At 39.8% G+C, this 22,866-nt stretch overlaps 1 protein-coding gene, 1 long non-coding RNA gene and 1 pseudogene across 2 annotated transcripts in view; 2 read left to right on the top strand and 1 right to left on the bottom strand.

Annotated features, from left to right (window-relative positions):
- Positions 1–22,866, bottom strand: part of CUL5 (cullin 5) — a 107,317-nt gene that overhangs the window by 30,139 nt on the left and 54,312 nt on the right. Inside the window, 3 exon segments of the mRNA XM_002807267.7 lie at positions 2,011–2,118; positions 2,707–2,837; positions 4,946–5,039. Coding sequence (XP_002807313.3) covers positions 2,011–2,118; positions 2,707–2,837; positions 4,946–5,039 — 333 coding nt within the window.
- On the top strand, positions 15,815–17,977 carry LOC144578030 (uncharacterized). The gene is made up of 3 exons (XR_013523006.1): positions 15,815–15,883; positions 16,914–17,047; positions 17,753–17,977. It is a non-coding gene; the product is annotated as an uncharacterized LOC144578030 (long non-coding RNA).
- Positions 17,291–17,757, top strand: LOC108593708 (cytochrome c oxidase assembly protein COX20, mitochondrial pseudogene; annotated as a pseudogene).

Raw genomic sequence — 22,866 nt, 5'->3', positions numbered from 1 at the left:
AGAAGGAAACATATTGCATGATCTCACTTATAAGTGGAATCTTAAAAAAAATTCAAATATACAGAGAGAGGAACAAAAGAGTAGTAACCAGTGACAAAATAGGCAGAAAAGAAAAAGGGAGAGGTAGGTCAAATGATACAAAGCAGCAGATACTCAGGATGAAAGTCTAGAAAGCTAATGTACAGCATAAAAACTACAGGTAGTGATATTATACTGGGCTGAGCGTGGAGGCTTATGCCTGTAATCCCAGTATTTTGGGAGGTTGTGGTGGATGGATCGCTTAAGCCCGGGAGTTCAAGACCAGCTTGGTCAACAAAGTGAGAACTCATCTCTACCAAAAAAATTGCAAATTAGCCAAATGTAGTGGTGCGTGCCTGTAGTCCTAGCTACTTACTACTCAGGAGGCTGAGGTAGGAGCATGACCTGAGCCCAGGCAGGTTGAAGCTCCAACGAACCAGGTTGTGCCACTGCACTGAATCTGGCCTGGGTGACAGAGCAAGACCCTGTCTCAAAATAAATAAATAAAAGAAAATTATATTCTATATTGGAATCATGCTAAATAGTAGACTCTGGGTGCTCTTGCTACAACAACAAAACAAAACAAAAAACAAGAAAATGGGTAACTGTGAGAAGATGGATATGTTTATTTCCTTTACCAGTGAGATGACAGAACTGAGAAAGCATCAGGGCAGGTGAAGAGTTCGCAAAGAACATGATTTAAAGGGAGAGCCACCACCAGGGTGGTGGCTCAGGTCAAATAAGTTCTTAAATGGTATTCTTCCTTCTTTCTTCCCTTCAGTCTATTTTTTTGCAACAGCCAGAGCGATCCTGTTAATACATAAATCACATCCTGCCATTCTGTTTAAAATTTTTAAATGACCTCCCATCCTACTCACAGTAAAAACTAACTCCTTACCATGGCTCAGAGTCTTACATGATCTGGCTTCCTATGAAGCCTTTGCAGGCTACTCAACTTTAGACTTCACACCACCCTACCATGTCTATACTCCCTTAACTCCTTTGCTACTTTACCTACTTATTTATTTGTTCTAAAATAGACAAAAAGAGGCAAGGAGTGGTGGCTCACACCTGTAATCCCATCACTTTGGAAGGCCAAGTTAGGAGTTCAAGACCACCCTGGCCAACACAATGAAACTCCATCTCTACTAAAAATACTAATTAGCTGAGCCCAGGTGGACTCCTGTAATCTCAGCTACTTGGGAGGCTGAGGCAGGAGAATTGCTTGAACCCAAGCAGGGGGGGTTGCAGTGAGCTGAGACTGCAGCACTGCACTCCAGCCTAGGCAACAAGAGCGAAACCCCATCTCGAAAAAACAAAAGAAAAGAAATTAAAACAGAAAAAAAGAGTGAGAAAAAAATCCTACTAGACAAAGTTGTCTTTTTAGAATCATTCAAACTCAGGAAGTAATGAAAAGTAGTCAAAGAAGAGAAAAAACTAACAGTAACTTCTTGTTACAGATTTATTACATTAATAAAAGATCAACGCTAAGGACAGCATTGTGTTTCATTATCATTACCGTATTCTAGTAAGGGTGGAAAAAGAGGGCATGCAATACAAATGCTCCCTGGGAAACAAGGATAAGTCTAACAAAATCTCAAAGGAACCCCATGAAAGGACAGAGGATGGAGGAATCAACTCTGCTTGGGATGAGCTGTGCAGGGAGCAGGACATCAAGAAGTTCCAGGGGAAGTATTCTTTGAGCTGGGTCTGAATGGAAGGATGAACAGGAATTCAATAGATCAGTAATATTCAAAAACAGAAAAACATTCTTGGAAAAATGAGAAAAAAGCAACTAAATTCTAATTCATAAGGCTACCCAATGCTGAGAATGCTTACAAACAAACAAAACAGAGTTGCCCTCACTGATGAAAAATAATAGTTGCTAGGATTTTAAGTTTATAACAGTAAAATGATGCAAACTGATTACTAAAGTCAGTTATGAGAGTACAACTTTTAAAACGGTGTTTTATATATATACAGGATATGTACCTTATCTCTTGCAGTAAGAAATCGTGGATCATCTTGAAAAGCTTCTTTGACGAGTTTACTAAATCTATTAAATAGTGTAAGTAACTGCTCAACATATTTCTCAGAGTCCTAGAAACAAAAGGTTTGATATTTTGAGTTTTTAAAAGGAAAAGAATAAATAACACAAAAAAATGAGAAACTATAAACATAATTTTAATGATTCATTTAAAACTGCGGACATTTTTTCTTAAAAATAAAATCAAAAGGTATTCCAATATTACTGTTTTGCCATTTCAATTACTATTTCCAGTTCTGCATTTAAAACAATTTAATATTTTTATTTGTAATTAACACATAACTATACATATTATGAGGTACAATGTTATATTTCAATGCATGTATATACAGTATAATGATCAATTGGGGTAACTACTATATCCATCACTTCATTTATTAATTTCTTTGTGGTAACAACATTAAAAAAATCTCTTCTGGCTATCTTGAAATATACACTACAATGCTACTTGCTATATAGCCCTTCTACTGGGTAACAGAACACCAAAATTTATTCTTCCTACTCAACTACAACTTTATATCCATTAACCAACCTCTTCTGGTCCCTCTATCCTGAGCCTCTGGTAACCACTCACTATTCAATTCTGCATTTAAAAAAATAGTCTTGATATGTATCTATCATTGCCATTGAAAAAAACTCACAGTAGTAATAGTTTCAGCAGCTGCTACCATATCTGCCAGGCCAGCACTAATGATATGTTCCTCCAAGTCTTTCAACATTGGCTCTATACCATTAGGAACTTTGTCCATCAATGAAAACATTAAATGTAACTCTGGAAGGACAGAACATATTCATGTCATCATTTCATTTACTAGAATAAGACTTTAGAGACATATTAGTTAAAAGTTTGTAATGTTAATAGTACTCTGTGGATACAATGTGATTTTGGAGTAATTTTTTTTTTTGTTTTTTGTTTTTGAGATAGGGTCCCACTTTGTCACCCAAGCTGGAGTACAGTGGTGTGATCATGGCTCACTGCACCCCTGACCTCTTGGGTGCATGCAATCCTCCCACATCACCCTCCTGAGTATTTGGGACCACAGGCACATGTCACCATGCCTAATGTTTTCTGTAACTCTGTAGAGACAGGGTCTCCCAATGTTGCCAAAGCTGGTCTCAAACTTTAGGGCTCAAGCAATCCTCCCACCTTGGTCTCTCAAAGTGCTGGGATCACAGGCTGAGCCAACTGAACTTGGTCTAAAAATTATGTTAAAAAAATCTAATTAAAAGTGATCAGGCTGGGTGTGGTGGTTCATGCTTGTAATTCCAGCACTTTAGGAGGCCAAAGTGGGAGGATCATCTGAGCCCAGGAGTTAAAGAGACCAAGCAGGGCAATATGGCAAAACTCATCTCTACCATTAAAAAAAAAAAACTTAGCTGGGTGTGGTGGTGCATGTCTTCGGTCCCAGATACTTGGAAGACTGAAGTGTGAGGACTGCTTGAGCCCAGGAAGTTGAGGCTGCAGTGAGTCGTAATTGCACCATTGCACTCAGCCTGAGTGACAGGGCAAGACTGTCTCAAAAAATAAAAATTTTTAAAAAGTGATCAAATACTGTAAAACCCCACTCCTTTCTTTAAAAGGTCATTCATTTGGCCAGACACAATGGAAACCAGCCTAGGCAAAGTGGTGAGGCTCTGCCTCTACAAAAAATTCAAAAATTAGCCAGGCATGGTAGTACACAGCTGTAGTCCCAGACACTGAGGAGGCTGGGAGTTGGGAGGATCACTTGAGCCCAGGAGGTCAAGGCTACAGTGAGTTCTGCATTCCAGCTTGGACACAAGGAGACCCTGCCTCAAGAGAAAAAAATGAGTCATTTGATTTTCAATGCAAATAAATACTTATTTACACGCAAGATTAGTATATTTCATAAGGTGACTGCAATATTAAATATACAGCCACATCATCTAAAATGAGTAGTAATCACAAAACCAACTGTATTAGAGATTACAATATAAAACCGTATTCATAAAAATTTACAAAGCACTTTTTTATGTCATGCCACTTTACTGACCTCCACAAAAACCCTACCTCATGGATACTGACCACCATTCAATAAATACTTTTGAAGATAGTACAACATGGATCAGAGAGTTAACTACAATTAGACTGGCACCCAGAATACAAGTATTTTGGTTATGCCAATAAAGCAGCTTGTTTTTAACTACTGAATTACTCCTTAAAAGTGTAAGAACTTAAGTGAATTGAAATGCGTACTTTAAATGCAACTAGCAATTAAATAGGACCTTGCAGTTAGATTTAACAAAATCTGGAAACTCAGAAGTAAGTTGATTTTTTAAAAAAAGCAAAAAAAAAAAAAAGTTAAAAGTTTTACTGGGGTAGTAGAGGTATGTGCTTTTTTTTTTTTTTTTTTTTCAGTTTTTTATATATTTGCTATCTCTCAAAACATACCCTTTTAAGAAAACATCGAAGTAATTAAAAAATATACTTTAGAAATCCTTATAAAGTATTTTTGGGGCTAGCGATGAAGACTAATAACATGGAGTGTTTTATTACTTTCTAAAAAGATTCACCATAAGGTTCCACACAAAAGTCAAATACCTGGTTCTAATCCCTAAACATATGTTTACAGTTCAAATTGGCCTTTAAAAGCAGTGTCCTCTTTTTGAGAAAAAAAGTAGAAATTCACCATACACATACACAGATTTTGACAGCTTAAGGGTAACATGTTTAAAATTTAAGTTTATATACTCTTTTGCAGTGCCTCTGTGTTAAATATTTTATCATTTTCCTTAAGCATAGTTCACTCTAACAGATATACCTATGTGGAAAAGAGTAATCTCAGAGCAACTTACTAAGTGGTTTGTTTTAAAGATACCCTCTTAGAAGATTATGAAAACTTTATGTGATGTTTTACCTACTTTCAGTTTCATTTCGCTTGATCATGCCTTGGCACTCAGCTAAGATAGTCTCTTTAAATGATGTCACCAGGGCATTTACACAGCATTCCATGAGCTGAAATACATCAAAAATTAGTCAAGGCTACTATGAGCTATATAGCACAAATCTACTCAAACTCACTCATAAAACAAAACAATATTGTTCAACAGAAAAAAATTCTACTGAAGGTAGATTTCACTTACCTTTACTACAGGATTACTGAAGATGGATATGCTATGCTAGTTTACCAAAGTATATTTTCCCCTAAGGAAAAAAACTATAGAACTTAGGCTCTCTTTAGAAATTTTAACAAAAGTCCTCAAGGACAGGAAAAGAAAAAAACAAAATATACAAAACCAAACTCTGATTAACTAACTGTTCCTGTCTGGAGAGAACCTGTTTTAGAATTGGGTTATAAAATTCTAGAAGTATGAATACATTCATTCAACAAACCATTACTGAATGCCTACTATATGCAGGCACTCACCTATGTTTATGAGACAAGGGTAAACTATAATTCCTGCTCTTGAAGCGACACTGTGTAACTGGGAGTGACGACGGCAGTAAACAAACGGCTAACTAAGTATAACTCAGTGAAGTGGCGCCACGCACATTCACAAACACACATACAACAAAAGATAAATAAAAACAAACTTAGAAAAGACTTTTTTGTAGGGTAGTTAAAATTACCTCATCCACAAGCTGACATCTAAATGGGATCTTGAAAAGGAAGAACAAGCCCCCAAATAGGTTATGTTTTCTAGGAATACCAGGAAGCTTAAAATGGTAGAGAAGAGACAGACAGCACAAGAGCAGGCTAGAAAGATCGGCTGGAACTAGATTATGAATGGAAATCTATGATTTGGAGTTTTATTTTATAGGTAGGGAATGAAGAACAAAGGAAGGTTTGTTTGTTTAAGAGACAGTGTCTTGCTCTGCTGCCCAAGCTGGAGTACAGTGGCATTACTACATAGCTACTACCTCACTACAACCTTGAACTCCTGGGCTCAAGTGATTCTCCTGCCTCAGCCTCTTGAGCAGCTAGGACTACAGGTGTGTGCTGTAATGCCTGTTTCATTTTTTACGCTTTTTGTAGAGATGATGTCTTGCTATGTTGTCGAGGCTGGTCTCAAATGATCCCCCTGTCGGCCTCCCAAAGTGTGGGATTCCAGGTGTGAACCATCATGTCTGGTCTCAAGGAAGTTTTAGACATAGGATAAACATAATGAGATTCTCTTCTCCTCAAGTCATTATTAAAGATCAGTGTAATGGCAGTAAAGCAGGTGGTAAGGAGCAGGTGGTTGGGATATGGTAAAAGAGGCTGTGGAAATATTTCAGGTAAGATATCAAGGGTCTAGTGCTCTAGGAGGTCGAAGATTTCTTGTCATCCCTGCTTCCTGTTATGTAATTATTTACTTCTCTTTGGGGATCAGATGAAACTAATAAGTTGTGAGGATTAAAGCTAGGTACAATAAGGCTGATATATCTCTTCTGAAAAACAGATCACCTATCTGTAAATTAAGGGAGGAAATAATGTCCCTTAAAAATTTTTTATTAAAAATTCCTTAGGAATTGACACAAGTCAATAACTACTGAAGCTGAATTTAGGTAACGGGGGCGGAGGATTCATTACACTGTTCTTCCTACTTTGTAAAAATGTTTAAAGACGTCCTAACAAACAATTTTCTGTGGTCCCTGGTAGTTGGGGGGCTGAGGTGGGATGATCTCTTAAGCTCAGGAGGTCAAGATTGCAGTGAGCCTTGATTGTGTCACTGCAGTGTAGTCTGGGCGACAGTGCAAGACTGTCTCAAAAAAAAAAAAAAAAAGGTTTTTTTTCAAGCTCCTCTATAAGAATGATACTGATACTTCTAAATCCACGTATCCATGTGTATTTCTTTCCTAAGAAAATAATACACACATAAAGTGGTGAAGAAACTCTTGCCTTGCAAGGTGGAAATCTCTACCCCAACTGCTGAATAATCTTATTCTATAACACTGGACTAGGCCCAACTGAACACTTCCACCTTCAGCAGTGAAAGCAGAGTAGGCACAGGTAACCCTGACAGCATATAACTCAGAGAGAACAAGAAAGTGGAATCTTCATCAACGCTACGCTCTGTGCTTCCTATTCCACTGAAAACTTTCACTTGAACATTATCCTGTTCAGTAGTAGTTGAAATTTTGCAGCTTCTAAAAACTCAGACCAGTGTGTTTCAGACTGTCTGTTGTGAAATCAGTTTTACTGGCTGTGACCACGTTTTTTTCTTAATTATAAAGGACAGAACCAAAAATATCAGAGTGTATCACACACTGCAACAATGAATATGATTTTGTAATACTTTGGTTTCAGATATGTACAAATAAACAGTAAGAAATGTACAAATAAACTAAGCCACAATAGAAAATGTATTTCTTATTGTAGGCTACAACAGATTAAAAGGAGAGGCTAAATTGACAACATAATTAAAGTAAACTGAGAAGAATTCGGTAAATGCTTAAATGAAAGAAAGGTATTATTAGAGAAATAAAAGGTTGCTGAATCAGTTTCTACTTTGAGAGGTTAAACAAATTATTATAACAGGCATCTTTTAATGAGCACTTACTTTGTACCAGGCATTATGCCAAATGCTTTATATATAGGTCTCATTTAAACCACATGACAACCTTGTGAAGCAGATATGTACTTTATGAGGACGTACACTGAGAGTAGTTACATGATTTGGCCAACACTGCATAGTTGGTTCATAAGATCTTAAGTGATATAATATGAGGCCAGGTATGCATCTCCATAGCCTCCAACTTTTCTCACTACTGAAATAGAGCACGTACATACTTAGTAATGGCTACATGCTCAGAACTGAGTTATATATTTTAAGGAATAAAGAAGTGTAAAACATGGTTCATGCCCTCAACAATCTTACAATCCAGTTGGGAACCCATAAACTATATTTCTAAAAATGTGTGTATGGTTCATATGTACAGAGGTGTATGAAAAGAAGATCAACTTCACTAATAAGCTAATAACTGGAAAACGCATCATTACTATAAACCTAAGGACAAAGACTGTGCTCGGTCTACAGCTATACAGACTGTACCGTTTCCTGGCACACGGCTGGTGCTTGTTAAAAATACAAGGCAGTCTATAATTTGCTACTAAACCTAGTGGTAGAAACAACAGTTACTGTGGGAATAAGAAGAAACTGATAAAGGCTAGATGATCTGAGCTACTTTATTACAACTTTATCACAAGATGAGTTAAAAGAATCCTTATAAGATTTTGGGTAGGCAGAAGAAAACATTGCTAAATGAATCCAAGAAAAAAAAAGTAACAGAATGAGTTATATAAATAAGAAAATATTTCTTATTGGAGTAGAGTGACTCTTGCTGGACAATATTAAGTTAGAAAAATAGGTTAGGGTCAAATTATGAAGCATCTTAAAAATCAGGGGTATGAAATAATGATACTCTGGATTTTGAAAAGTAAAACAATAAAAGTGATGTTTATGAAAGATTATCCTGAACTCACAAAATAATACAAATGGTCAGTAACAACTATGAAGGCCAGGCTGGGCAACATAGTGAGACCATTTCTTGAAAGAAAAAACAAAAAAATAGAGGAGTGGAGCAAGATGGCCAGATAGAAGCCTCCATCCATCATTCCTCCTGCAGGAACACCAAATTTAACAACTATTTACACACAAAAAAGCAGACTCCTTTTGCTTGAGAAAAGCTGAGAAAAATATAAAGGGGACTTCGTCTTGTACGTTAGGTAACAGCTCAGCCACAGGAGTGTAGAGTACTAGGTGGGCTCTTAAGAGTCCATGGTTCCACGTCTCGGCTCTTGGATGCCATTTCTGGACCTGCCCTGGGCCAGTGTGGAGGCCACTGCCCTGAAGGGTTAGTCCCAGGACAGGAAGCATCCATCACAAGCTGACTGAAGAGCTGTATTAAGAGCAAAGTTTATAGCTATAAGCACTTATATCGAAAAAGGAGAAAAACTTCAAGTAAACAAACTAATGATTCATCTGAAAGAATTAAAAAAGTAGAGGAAACTAACTCAAAATTAGTATAAGAAAAGAAATAATGAGGATCAGACAATAAATAAATGAAATTAAAATGAATATAAAAGATCAACAAAACAAAAAGTTGGTTTCTTGAAAAGATAAATGAAAATCAACAAACCTTTAGCCAGACTCACTAAGAAAAAAAGAGAGAAGATCCAAATAAATAAAATCAGAGATGATAAAAGAGACATTACAACTGACACTACAGAAATTCAAAGGATCACTAGTGTCTACTATGAGCAACTATATGACAATAAATTGGAAGATGGAGAAGAAATGGGTGAATTCCTAGATACATACAACCTACCAAAACTGAACCATGTCCAAAATTTGAATAGACCAGTAACAAATAATGAGATAGAAGCCATAATAAAATGTCTCCCAACAAAGAAAAGCCTGGCACCCAATGGCTTCACTGCAGAATCCTTTCAAATATTTAAAGTAGAACTAATATCAATCCTACTCAAACTGTTCGGTATATAGAGGATGAGGGAATATTTCCAAACTCATTCTATGAGGCCAGTATTAGCCTGATACCAAAAGCAGACAAAGACACATCTAAAAAAGAAAACTAAAGGCCAGTATCACTGATGAATATTGACGCAAAAATCTTCAACAAAATACACACAAACCAAAAAAAAATTTTTTTTGAGATGGAGTCTCACTCTGTCACCCAGACTGGAGTGCAGTGGTATGATCTTGGCTCATGGCAACCTCCACCTCCCAGGTTCAAGCGATTCTCCAGTCTTAGCCTCCCGAATAGCTGAGATTAGAGGCAACCCCACCACCTTGCCCACTAATTTTTGCATTTCTTTTTAGTAGAGATGGGGTTTCATCATGTTGGCTAGGCTGGTCTCGAACTTCTGACCTCAAGTGATCCACCCTCCTTGGACTCCAAAAGTGCTGGGATTACAGGCATGGGTCACTGTGCTTGGCCTAGCAGACCAAATTTAACAACACGTTAAAAATATCATTTATTGTGACCAAGTGGGATTTATCCCTGGATGCAAGGATGGTTCAACATACATAATCAATCAATGTGAAACATCATATCAACAGAATGGCAGACAAAGACCATATGCTTTCTTTGTTTCTCTATTTTTTATTTTCTTCTTTTTTATTTATTTATTTATTTTTCTCATATGTTCAATTGATACTGAAAAAGCATCTGATAAAATTCAACATTCCTGCATGATACAAATGCTCAAAACACTGGGTATAGAAGAAACATACCTCAATATAATAAAAGCCACACATAAGAGACCCATAGCTAGTATCATACTGAAGGGAGAAAAACTAAAAATCTTTTCTCTAAGATCTGAAACATAACAAGGATGCCCACTGTCACCACTTTTATTCAAAATAATACTGGAAGCTGTAGCTAGAGCAATCAGACAAGAGAAAGAAATAAAGAGCATCCAAACTGGAAATGAAGATGTCAAACTACCCTCGTAGTTTGCAGATGATATTACCCAAAATGAGACATCATCTTATCCCAGTGATGTAGCTTTTGTCTGTAAGACAGGCAATAACCAATATTGGTGAGGATGCAGAGACAAGGGAACCCTAATACAACGCTGGTGGAAACGTAAATTAGTATAAGCACGATGGAGCAGTCTGGAGGTTCCTCAAAAAACTAATACAGAGCTACCATAAGAACCAGCAATCCCACTGCTGGGTATATATGAAAAAGAAAGGAAATCAGCATGTGGAAGAGATACCTGCCCTTCCACGTTTACTGAAGCACTATTTATAATAATCAAGATTTGGAAGCAACCTTATTGTCCATCAACAAATGAATGGATAACGAAAATGTACATAAACACACTGGAGTACTATTCAGCCATAAAAAAGAATGAGATCCTGTCATTTCCAACAACATGAATGGAACTGGAGAACACTGTGTTAAATGAAATAAGCCAGGCCCAGAAAGACGAACTTCACCCGATCTCATTCATTTGTGGGAACCAAAAATTAAAACAATTGAACTCATGGAGATAGAGAGTAAAAGATAAGTTACCATATGCTGGGCAGGGAAGTGAGGTGGTGGTGGAGAAATAGGGATGGTTAATGGGTACAAAATAACCAGAATGAATAGTCAGGCATAGTGGCTCATGACTGTAATCCCAGCACTTTGGGAGGCTGAGGTGGGTGGATTGCCTGAGGTCTGGAGATTGAGACCAGCCTGACCAAAATGGAGAAACCCCGTCTCTACTAAAAATACAAAATTAGGCGGGCGTGGTGGCACATGCCTGTAATCCCAGCTACTCGGGAGGCTGAGGCAGGAGAATCGCTTGAACCCAGGAGGTGGAGGTTGTGGTGATCCGAGATTATGCCATTGCACTCCAGCCTGGGCAACAAGAGCGAAACTCCATCTAAAAACAAACAAACAAAAAATCCAGAATGAATAAAACATAGTATTTGATAGCAAAAAAATAATTTAATTGTACATTAAATAATTAAAAATAACTAAAAGAATATAATTGGATTTTTGTAACACAAAAGATAAATGCTTGAGGATATCATTTACCGTGATTTTCATGCATTGCATGCCTGTATCAAAATATCTCATGTAACCTATAAATACATACAACGACATACACCATGTAGGTACATGCAAAAAATTATTCTAAAAATTTTTTTAAATTTTACAAAATAAAAAAATGCCCCATCTCATTAATAATTTTTAAATGCACACAAAAATATTTAAAAATCTATGATATTGAGGGATTGGTAAAAATCAATAGACTGACAAAACCCAGATCAGCACAGATATGAATAAACAAGCACACTGTTGATGGAACTACATTCCTGAAAGTCAGTTTGGTATTTACTGTGTAGTAATTTGTAAAAGGTTCATGGATTTTTACTTCAGCTATTTAATTTCCAGGAGATTCTATTCCAAGAGGAAGCCAAGTGTGAGAAAAGAGGTATACACAAGGATGTTAAAAAGATATAGGTATTTAAGGACATTCCAGAAGGCACTATTTATAAGAAATAAACTATAAACAATGAAAATGGTCATCATTAGAGAACTGGTTAGTAATATTGAAGTGCATATAGGTTATGTTGTCATACAGATTGTGATATGATTTGGCTCTGTATCCCTACCCAAATTTCATCTCAAATTGTAATCCCATGTTGAGAGGGGGACCTGGTGGGAGGTGACTGGATCAGCATGGTTTCCCCCATGCTGTGCTTGTGATAGTGCGGGAGTGGTTTTAAAAGTGGCAGTTTCCCTGCACACACTCTCACGCTCTCCTGCTGCCATGCCTCCCCTTTGCCTTCCGCCATGATTGTAAGTTTCCTGAGGACTCCCTGGCCATGCAGAACTGTGAGTCAACTCAACCTCTTTCCTTTACATATTACCCAGTATCAGGTAGTATCTTTATAGCAGTGTGAAAAAAAATGGACTAATACAATGTGTGTGGAGTAAAAATGAGCAACATTGTAAATTTATTTTTAAATGTAGGAATGCAGGAAGGAAGGAAGGCAAAATGGGGAGGGAAATAGGAATGAATGGAAAAAAAACGAAAAAAGAAAAATCAACAAAACAAGTATGACAAAATAATGGTAATTGTTGAATCCGGAGACTGGGTATGGGGTGGGGTTCACTATTCTATTTTCTCTACTTGTGTAAGTATTTTAAAACTTTCATTACAAAGTTGGTTTTTTTTTTTTTTGAGATGGCATCTGGCTCTGTTGCCCAGGATGGAGTGCAGTGGCACAATCTCGGCTCACTGCAACCTCTGCCTCCTGGGTTCAAGCAATTCTCCTGCCTCAGCCTCCTGAGTAGCTGGGACTACAGGTGCTCACCACCACCTGTAGCCTGGCTATTTTTTTGTATTTTTAGTAGAGGCAGGTTTCACCGTGTTAGGCAGGATGGTCTCGAACTCCTGACCTCATGATCCGCCTGCCTTGGCCTCCCAAAGTGCTAGGATTACCAGCATTAGCTACTGCGCCTGGTCTACAAAGCTTTTTTTAAAAAAAAAAAAAGAGAATTATGGTATAGATTCCTGTATGTTAAAAAATTCTGCAGAAAACTATTTTACCTAGGCAAAAATATGAAAGGGAGATTGCTAGATAGAATTCTCCCTGTATTTCAAATAGTCTCGTCCTAACAAAAGAGCCAGCTTCTTGAGGACAGAGTTCATGTTATTTCTCTTTTGTATTTCTTCCCAAACATGTACCAAAGGACTACATACACAGTCGATCCTAAATACATATTTGTTCTTTGAAAATACATCTTGAATGGAAAGTATAGTGATAAGCCATCTCTCCCACCTTGTATTCCCTTTCTGTTTCCTTTTGCTAGCTTCTATGAAGAAAAAAACTTTTTGCCATGTGCCATCAACTCCTGTATGTTTGCCTGAGATGAGCACAACTTCTAAATCCATAGCAATCGGGAAGGAATCCCCAGCGGCTAACTATGGCGACCGCCATGGAGCAGTGGGTGCTGGTGGAGATGGTATAGGCGCTCTACGAGGCTCCTGCTTAGCATATTATTTTGGAAGGGTTTCTAATACTCTGGATAATCAGACTTCTTTTCTCTAAGTCTTACAAATTACAAGAACGATCCGATCTTATAGTCAAGGAAAAGGAAGAACTGATTAAAGAGTGGCAACCAGAACCTCTTGTTCCTCCTGTCCCAAAAGACCATCCTGCCCCTCAACTACAACATCGTTTCAGGTTAAGTGAGCACCTGGTCTTTGAGAAGCTTCTCTTGAGACAGCTCTCTTTGGTTCTATGACTCTTCCATCCACTTTGGACTTGCACCCACGGCTGTGTCCGCCTCCTCCACAGTGGCATATGTGAAGAACCCAAAGCCCCTGGAGCACTTGGTGTTTGGATCTCTCATTACCACACGGCGTTCCCCATTGCTCAGAATGGCTCCTCAGGCTGTTGTTGGTTGTTTCAAAGCTCAACCCTCCAATGAAGAACTTCCTCAGCTGTTTGGCTCCTTAGGAAACTGACTTAAACAGGATCACAGGGAGCAGAGAGACTTGAATGATGCTTCTTCAGTGGCATCCACAGGCAGAAACGACTATTAATTATTTTTGACATGGAGTTTCGTTCCTGTTGCCTAGGCTGGTGTGCAATGGTACGATCTCAGCTCACCGCAAGCTCTCCCTCGAGAGTTCTAGCGATTCTCCTGCCTCAGCCTCCCGAGTAGCTGGGATTACAGGCATGCACCACCATGCCCAGCTAATTTTGTATTTTTAGTACAGATGTGGTTTCTTCATATTGGTCAGCTGGTCTTGAACTCCCAACCTCAGGTGATCCGCTCACCTTGGCCTCCCAAAGTGCTGGGATTACAGGCGTGAGCCACTGTGCCCAGCCACAGATATCAAGTTTTACTCAATTCCTGGTGTGGTCAAAAGTGAAGGGATGGGCAGGATGAGGGGCCCAGCAGCCATGTGGGCCAAGTCAGGTAGGAGGAGGAGCTGGAACCTGTGACATGTAGGTGGCCTGGGACAGGGAGTTTCAGCAGGTGGGGAGACACAGAGTTAGGCTGGGTGGCCCTGAAGTTTACCCTATCTTCTTTATCCTCCCATGTCGCTTTTTCAGTCTCCTGGATTGTGATGTTCTACCTAACGCCCCCATGTTGCCCATGAATCCTTCCAGGGATAGGTGGGGATGTTTAGCGGGTGAGGGCCCCTTATCTCTCCCCCACCTCCATTGCTGGAGAGGGACCAGTGGCAGCTGCTGGGGTTGCCCTGACCATTTTGGTTGTCGGGAACTGTGGCTGGCAGCTCTGGGTGGAGAAGAGCTGCTTGCTACAAGAGCTGCAGGATCCCTGAGGAGCTGGGCAGGTGGTCTTTCTCCAGCACCTGAGAGGCCGCCTTCTCTGGCCAATGGGAGCAGCCGGGAACTGGGACAGGGAGCACTGCTGGAGCTGGGTCAGGCTTCCCAAAGGGAAGGACGCCTCCTGCAGGGCTGTGTGCGCTGGGCACTCCATGGCCCTTGGAGTGGAAACTCAAGGGCACCTGGGCCTTGTCAGTCCTGTTCATTTCTGTCAGGTTCCTGCTATGGACATTTCCCTTTAAGGCCCTGGGACTGCAGTCGAGGGAAGCGAGGTTTCCCTGAGTTTCCAGGGGCCTCAAGGTGAACGCTGCTCCCGCATTGTTACAGGGGCCCCCTTTCTCCTCCTCCTGCCTCTGGGTCTCTACCTGATCGTCCACCTCCATTGGTTCTTCCAGCTCTTCTTCTGCCCTCACCTCTATCTTCAGGATCGGGACGGAATTCCAAGACCTGTTCCCCAGCACTTGTAGCAAAGGCAGTTGGAGGGGAAACTTAAGTTTAGACGAGGGATCCTCACGGGGCTGACACATGTGAACATGGAGTTGCATGCAAACAGCACGGGTTTCTCCCTTGGGGGGGGCCTCCAGACCAGAGGAGGCAGGTCCCGCAGTAGGGCACTCGAGTTCGGGGTGATATTCCAGCTGGCTGGAAAACAATGCCCAAGACCTCACTGAGGGTTCAAGAAGAATTGAGAAGAGTGTAGGGCTCCTGGGGCAGGCACACGCGCATGAGCTGCGGGGTGAACCCGGCCAGCCAAAAAGTCTGTATGGACAAGAGGAGACCATTGCGGTTGCCACCGCTGCCAGGGCCTGTGGTGGAACCAGGAATGAAATCTGCTTAGGAAATCTCCCATATTGAACAAGTTGTGCACGGACAAAAATCACGGTAAGAAATGGAGAGGGTACTCCTGAGTCACCCACTAGTCTGTGGCTGAGCAGGACCTGGGCAGCTGGGCTCTTATGACATCTCAATGGGGCTGGTGACAGAGCAGGGTGTGGGGCAGTGCACAGGAGCCCAGCAAGAGCACCTACAAGTGGACTCAAAGGGCACAGGGTGAGGCTCCCTATCCATCTAGCTGGACTCTCTAGCCCCAGGGACGTCCTGCTCGGGGGGGCAGGTGTGTGGCCCTGGATGGGCCCCGCTGTGGGGCTTTGGGGCATGTGAGGCTGATCTGCCAGAGCCCTTCCCACCTGGTGCCTGGCCCAGGCGCTGGCTGGCACCCAGTGGCCATATCTTGGCTGGCCTTGTCCCCTGGGTTACAGGACCAGACCCTGCTGGAAGCAGAGCTCAGGACTAGCCAGATCCTGCCAGGTTCCCCTAGGGCCTCAGCACCTCTCTGCCACCTGGAGCCAGGCTCGCCTTCTCTGTTGTGGTCCTGACCTCTCCAGGCAGATTTCAGGAGAGGATGTGTGTCCGGGCTTGACTGGCTGCCACTCCTTATCACTTCCCTTCCTGGCAGGCAGGGTCTCCACTTCTTTTTACAAATTTGCCTGAGAACTTTCATCAGGTCATTCGGGTGATCATGACCCAGCCAGGGTTTGAACCCAGGCTGTGCGATTCCACAGCTGGCACTCTGGCTTGTGTGCCTTCTGATCATGGATACAGCATGTCTTAATTTTCCCATAGTCCTAGGGTACTTAGCACCGTGGCATATCTGTAATAAGCACATGTACACATAGAAGGAGGTCTTCAATATGTAAGTTGCCCATGGCCCACTCTGGGCTCCAGTCCTCTTCAAGATGTAGGGATCACCAGCTGTCAGCACAGCACCATCCCACATTGCGCTTCTAATGGAGCCTTTCAGCCCAGATGTTCTTTCTCGTCTGGTGGGAAGAATCTAAGTACATAAGACGATGTTCTAGATCAGCTTTGGTCTATCCTGAAAGAAATTCACCAGTGGATTATTCCATATAGATAAAAGCCAGTTTCTCCAGTCTTCTTGGATGTGTCTAGACAGCAAGTACCTTATTTATTTGCAAGTTATAGTGGATCAATGTAATGGATTAAAATATGATCAGCATAATTTCATCATTGTGAGCATGCTAGCTGGGTCCATTCTTCACCACACATTATGATACTCTAGATTTTCTTACGGCCAGAAGAAAGACATACTCTTGGATGTCTGGACTAGGGAAACATGTATGAAAAACCATTGGCCACTCCACATCCTTTCACTAGAGAATTGAAACCATGTATATTCGAGGATATTGCTAAAAGGTAAGAAGTTACTTCTGTCATTGTGTTAACTGTTTTCTGGTTGTTTTGTAGACCTTTTGTTTCCTTCTTCTTTTACTATTTTCTTTATGGTTTGGTGAGCTTCTGTACTGATAAGCTTTGATTCCTATCTTCATTTCATTGACATACCTGATGTAATTTTTCCCTTTGGTTACTCTGTAGCTTACAATTAAAAATTTATAGTTATGATAGACTATTTAAAGCTAATAAAAAGTTGTGATCACACATGAACACACTATACTCCCTTCACATCCCATGCCAATGCACAAAATTTATACTTTTTGCTATAATTTACATTGTTCTGTATTGTGTATTTGTTAAGAACTCAGTGTAAATATAAAAATAAAGGATGTTCAACTTAAAAAAAAAAAATCGGGGGAGGGGCACCGCTGGCCAGGCTGCAGCTCTGGTAGCCCAGGCTGCGCAGGGCTGGTGGAGACATGGAGTCGTCCCCATGGCCGCCATGCTGGAGCCCGACGAGCCTGCGAAGCGGAGGCCCTTTAAGTTCCTTGGAATTTTAGATGTTGAAAATATTCCCTGCGCCCGGGATTCAACACTACATGGTTTATTAGGATCTGTTGTGGCTGGCTTTGGACATTTTTTGTTAACTAGTAGAATCAGAATATCATGTGATGTTGGAGTAGGAGGATTTATCTTGGTGACTTTGGGATGCTGGTTTCATTGCAGGTATAATTATGCAAAGCAAAAAATCCAGCAAAGAATTACCAGACAAGGAATGAAAAATAAGTTATATGAAGGTACCCACCTTGATCCTGAAAGAAAACGAAACAACCGTAACAGCAGCAATTGAATGAACTTGAGCATAGAAAACCAGACTCCCTGAAGTCAGTGTGAATGCAGCTAAGATCAACCACATAAAACATTTCATGTACAATAAACTCTCCATCAAGTAAATAAAGTTTGTTTAAGGTGGCTCAAGCCTGTAATCCCAGCACTTTGGGAGGCCGAGGCGGGTGGATCACGAGGTCAAGAGATCGAGACCATCCTGGTCAACAAGGTGAAACCCCGTCTCTACTAAAAATACAAAAAATTAGCTGGGCATGGTGGCAAGTGCCTGTAATCCCAGCTACTCAGGAGGCTGAGGCAGGAGAATTGCCTGAACCCAGGAGGCGGAGCTTGCGGTGAGCCGAGATCGCGCCATTGCACTCCAGCCTGGGTAACAAGAGCGAAACTCCGTCTCAAAAAAAAAAAATCCATAGCAATCTCTCTCCAGAGGTCTGCAAGGTGAAACACTTGAACTATCAATGTGCTTGATGTTTTTACCTCCTCTATAGCAAGACTATAAACTTCCAAAATAATGCCTGCCATAAAACACCGCAGGCACTCCAATAAGTACTTGTTGAATGAATGCATTCATAGGTCTGGAAGATGAAAGGTGAGACAGGTAGGCTATGAGATGAGGTAGATTCTTCTACATTTTTTTTTTCTTTTTTTTTGAGACAGAGTTTCGCTCTTGTTGCCCAAGCTGGAGTGCAATGGCGCAATCTCGGCTCACTGCAACCTCCGCCTCTGGGGTCCAGGTGATTCTCCTGCCTCTGAGTAGCTGGGATTACAGGCACGTGCCACCACGGCCGGCTAATTTTTCATATTTTTAGTAGAAATGGGGTTTCACCATGTTAGCCTGGCTGGTCTGAACTCCGGACCTCAGATGATCCACCTGCCTCAGCCTCCCAAAGTACTGGGATTACAGGCATGAGCCACCGCGCTGGGCCAGATTCTTCTTTTAGTGGTATTCAATTTGCATAATTATTTCTACCTTGCTGAAATTTTGTTAAGGAAAAAAAGGGCATTTCTGATTTTCATTAGTTATGTAATAACTCTGTATAAGGAATAGTTTCCTTTGTCTCCTCAGCTACAAAATAAGAGTTGAACTAAAAATTATCTCAAGTCCCCCACTTTACAATTCCACTGTATCAGTATCAGGTCCTTAACCATACGAGGATGTCTGTAACATATTCAATCATTAATTTCCTGGCCTTTCTAGTTTGACTAAGATTCTTTTTCTGTAGACCTCATCTATGGAGGTCTAACATACCATGTCTAACATACCAAAATACTGAAGGTTAATAAGTGCTTATTTTAATGTTCATAATTTATAACTTGTGACCTAGTTGCTTATTCAGCTTTTTAAATCAGTTTTGCACAGATGGTAAAATCGTTTTTATTTGTCTTAGAATTAGTAAGCAGTTTTCTTCAAATCAGGGCCCTAACAGAAGTAATCATGCTAGGGACAGTGCTTAAATGCTTAATATATCCTATGTCATTTAATTCTGCTAATACAAAAGGGTATTACTGAATTTTTTTCCTTCCTTTTAGTCTTATCCTAGCGCTGTCCATGGTGAAATTTACATGAACCAATAGATCCACTGTTTTCTTTTGAGATGGGTTTTGTCCCTTGCAACCAAGAGTGCTAATTACATACATATTCGTGCAATATATATATATATATTGGGTATATATATATATATATACCCAAATTATTTACCAAACTATATGTCTTCTTTATGTATTCTGAAGTGCTTAATAGTATTGTTAGGAACTCAGGATTTAGAATTAGACTTAAACTGAAACCCAGCTTCACCACTTCCTATCTGTGTGAGGGCAACCTCCTGTACATTTCTGAATTTGTTTCCTCATTTGTAAAACAGGAGCAACCTATTAGATATGCCTCCAAAATTATCCTGAAACCATCTTCTTATATATGCATCTCTATTGGCACCAACATCTCTCACCTAGATTGTTAGTCTAAATACCATATTGCAACCCAAATGCTATTTTGTAATATGGAAATCAGATCCGTTCTCTACTTTCCAAGACCTTTTAACAGCTTATTGCACTAAGCTCTACTTTCGTGTCTCTTACCTTGCACCACTCTCCACCCCTCAGCTGCTAAAATATCCAGCCACACTAACCTTTCTCTATTCCTAAAATATGTTAAGCTCCTTCCTGCTTCCAAGCCTTTACACTGCTCTTTCTTCTGCCTGAAATGCTTTTGTCTCAGATCTTCAGAAGGCTAGCTCCCTATCATTCAGGTCTTAAGGCCAATATAATTCCCTCAAAGAGACCTTTGCTGACCATATTCCATAAAGTAAAGGCAGCAGCAGGAGGATGACCACCACCAATATACTCTATAGCATTACTCTTATTTTATTTAAAGAATCACTTTTCCTTTGTTTACTTGCCCTTATCCGTTCACCTGAACTAGAACGTTAGCTCTACAAGAGCAAAGACATTGTTTTGTTTATGTTGTTTTGTTTATGCTGTCTTGTTTATGTTGTATCCCTTCTACTTCACTGTAAAGACATTTGCAGAGTGACTAAATGCTCAATAAACATATAGGTCAAATGATGTAATGAAAAACCGGAGTATTATAATCTCTAACTATAGGGTCCTATCCTCTAATAAACCAAGGGCATATTTGCAAAAAAAAAAAAAATTAAGAAACTTTAAATAACTTTTACTTACGTTTCCATGGAATGTCATACTAAAAGGAAGGTAGTCCAGTAGAAGAAAACACTAAGTCTGACCAAAAGCTGTAATTCATCATTACAGATATAATGCTAAAGACAATGATTTCCATTACATTTCAAAAAGCACTGTACAAGGAGAATGATTATTATGTACACATGCTCTACTACCAATAGAATAATTACACTAAAACTGATAGGTACTCAAAATTAGCTGCTCTCTGACTCTCTACTCAGATTCTTCCAATAACCCAGGCTCACATCTTTCATCAGCCTCAATCATCCTTCAAGCCTACTAACTGGTTCTTTCTTCCAAATGCCTCTTACATCCCTTCCTTTCCACTCCTGAGTTACCATGTATCTATTCAAAACTCCACTAAATCACTCAAGACAGCTAAAAGCAAGTCTCTAAACTCTTCAAACCCTGCCACACACTCCATGGTGGACAAATTCTCCGAAAATGCAGTCTTGATGCCTTAATCATAAACTTTCACTGATTCGCCATCAGCAAATCACTGGTTCTCAAACCTACAGACCCAGCATTCTCTTTTATAACAAATCCTGAAAGGAGCTATGTGTGTATCATGTTAGAAGTGTCAATATAGTTCTCTAATTACAATATACATGAGAAATCAAAGAAAAGTACTTTATAATTAATAAGTATTTCAACCTGTAAATGCTTGGCCACAACTAAACTAGAAGAGACAATAAGGTTGTCAGACCCTTGTGCCAATGCTGCATCAGTGGGAATGTGAAAACTATGAATGGAGGCCAGCGTGAGTGTACTGGTGACTGAAAACCAAGAGCAGAATCCCCTATGGGGGATATAAATGTGTGACAGTGAGAAAAGTTTTCATATTCCAAACAAAACAAGGTATTATCTTTCCTTAACTCATACAATATCATCCCTGGAAAATGCAGATGTATTAGTATCATGCAAAAATATTTTGGCTTATAAGCAAAACAAAATTAAATTCTAATTTTAAACAAGTATAAACAGTATTTTCACTTATATAAGTGGTCAGTGGGACATTCGTTTTTTTTTGTTTTTTTTTTTTTTTTTTGAGATGGAGTTTCCACTCACCGCCCAGGCTGGAGTACAATGGCCCGATCTTGTCTCATTGCAACCTCTGCCTCCTAGGTTCAAGCAATTCTCCTGCCTCAGCCTCCCAAGTAGCTGGGATTACAGGTGCACACCACCACACCTGGTTAATTTTTGTATTTTTAGTAGAAATGGTGTTTCACAATGTTGGCCAGGCTGGTCTCAAACTCTTGATCTGCCCACCTTGACCTCCCAAAGTGCTGGGATTACAGAGGTGAGCCAACTGTGCCCAGCCGCCAGTGGTACATTCCAAAGTCATTTTGTTTTTTCTAATTGTGTAAGTTAAGGGAAGAAAAAGTCATTTTGGATGTGGGATAGTTCTTGTTTATGTTGGACAGTCTGAGCACCACGAGCTGTCTACCATCTCTGGATCCCTACACACTATCTAATCATTGTAATAACCAAAAAAATGCCTCTGCAAATTCTTATAATGATCTCTAGAGGTAGATACCACCCTCACTAAAAATCTATGGTTTACAGAGTCCAGTTTGAAAATATTAACCTGCAATTCAAATGTCTTTCACAATGAGATAAAAATCTACCTCCTGCTTTTTCAGACTTATTTCCACAACTTTCCAACATATAGTTTAGGCTTTTGAGAAAGAAGTATATTTGCTCCCCATCTTTTGCTTGATATGCTTATGTTGCGATATCTAAACAACTTTCATTGATTCATCTGTCAGAATCTCCTAAACTAATGACAAGCAAATTCAAATAAAAACTAAATAACTATAAAGTGATCATAAAGATATTACCTTGATGATACTAATAAACTTAACATCTAAACATTTTACATATAAAAAATTGTTAGAGGAAAAAATCTTGGGAGTAACTTTTATTGACTATATAGGATATGTCAAGATCCGTTGGACTGCAAAAATATTTTGGCTTATAAGCAAAACAAAAATTAGTTCTCTAATTACAGTATACATGAGAAATCAAAGAAAAGTACTTTATACTTAGTATTTCAACTTCTAGCATGAGTTAATGAATTGGTTCAATGTAGGAAAACATTAGATGATGACCTCCATTTGCCTCTCAGACAAAAAAAAAAGGCATTCTTAGCCAGAAGCAGTGGCTCGTACCTGTAATTCCAGCACTTTGGGAGGCAGAGGTGGGTGAATCACTTGAGGTCAAGAATTTGAGAACATAGTGAAACCATGTATCTATTAAAAATACAAAAATCAGCTGGGCATGGTGCCACATGCCTG

Source organism: Callithrix jacchus, chromosome 10 (assembly GCF_049354715.1).
Source record: "Callithrix jacchus isolate 240 chromosome 10, calJac240_pri, whole genome shotgun sequence".
Classification (NCBI taxonomy): domain Eukaryota; kingdom Metazoa; phylum Chordata; class Mammalia; order Primates; family Cebidae; genus Callithrix; species Callithrix jacchus.
Note: the sequence above shows the minus strand (reverse complement) of the source record. Positions and strands in the feature narration are given on the sequence as shown.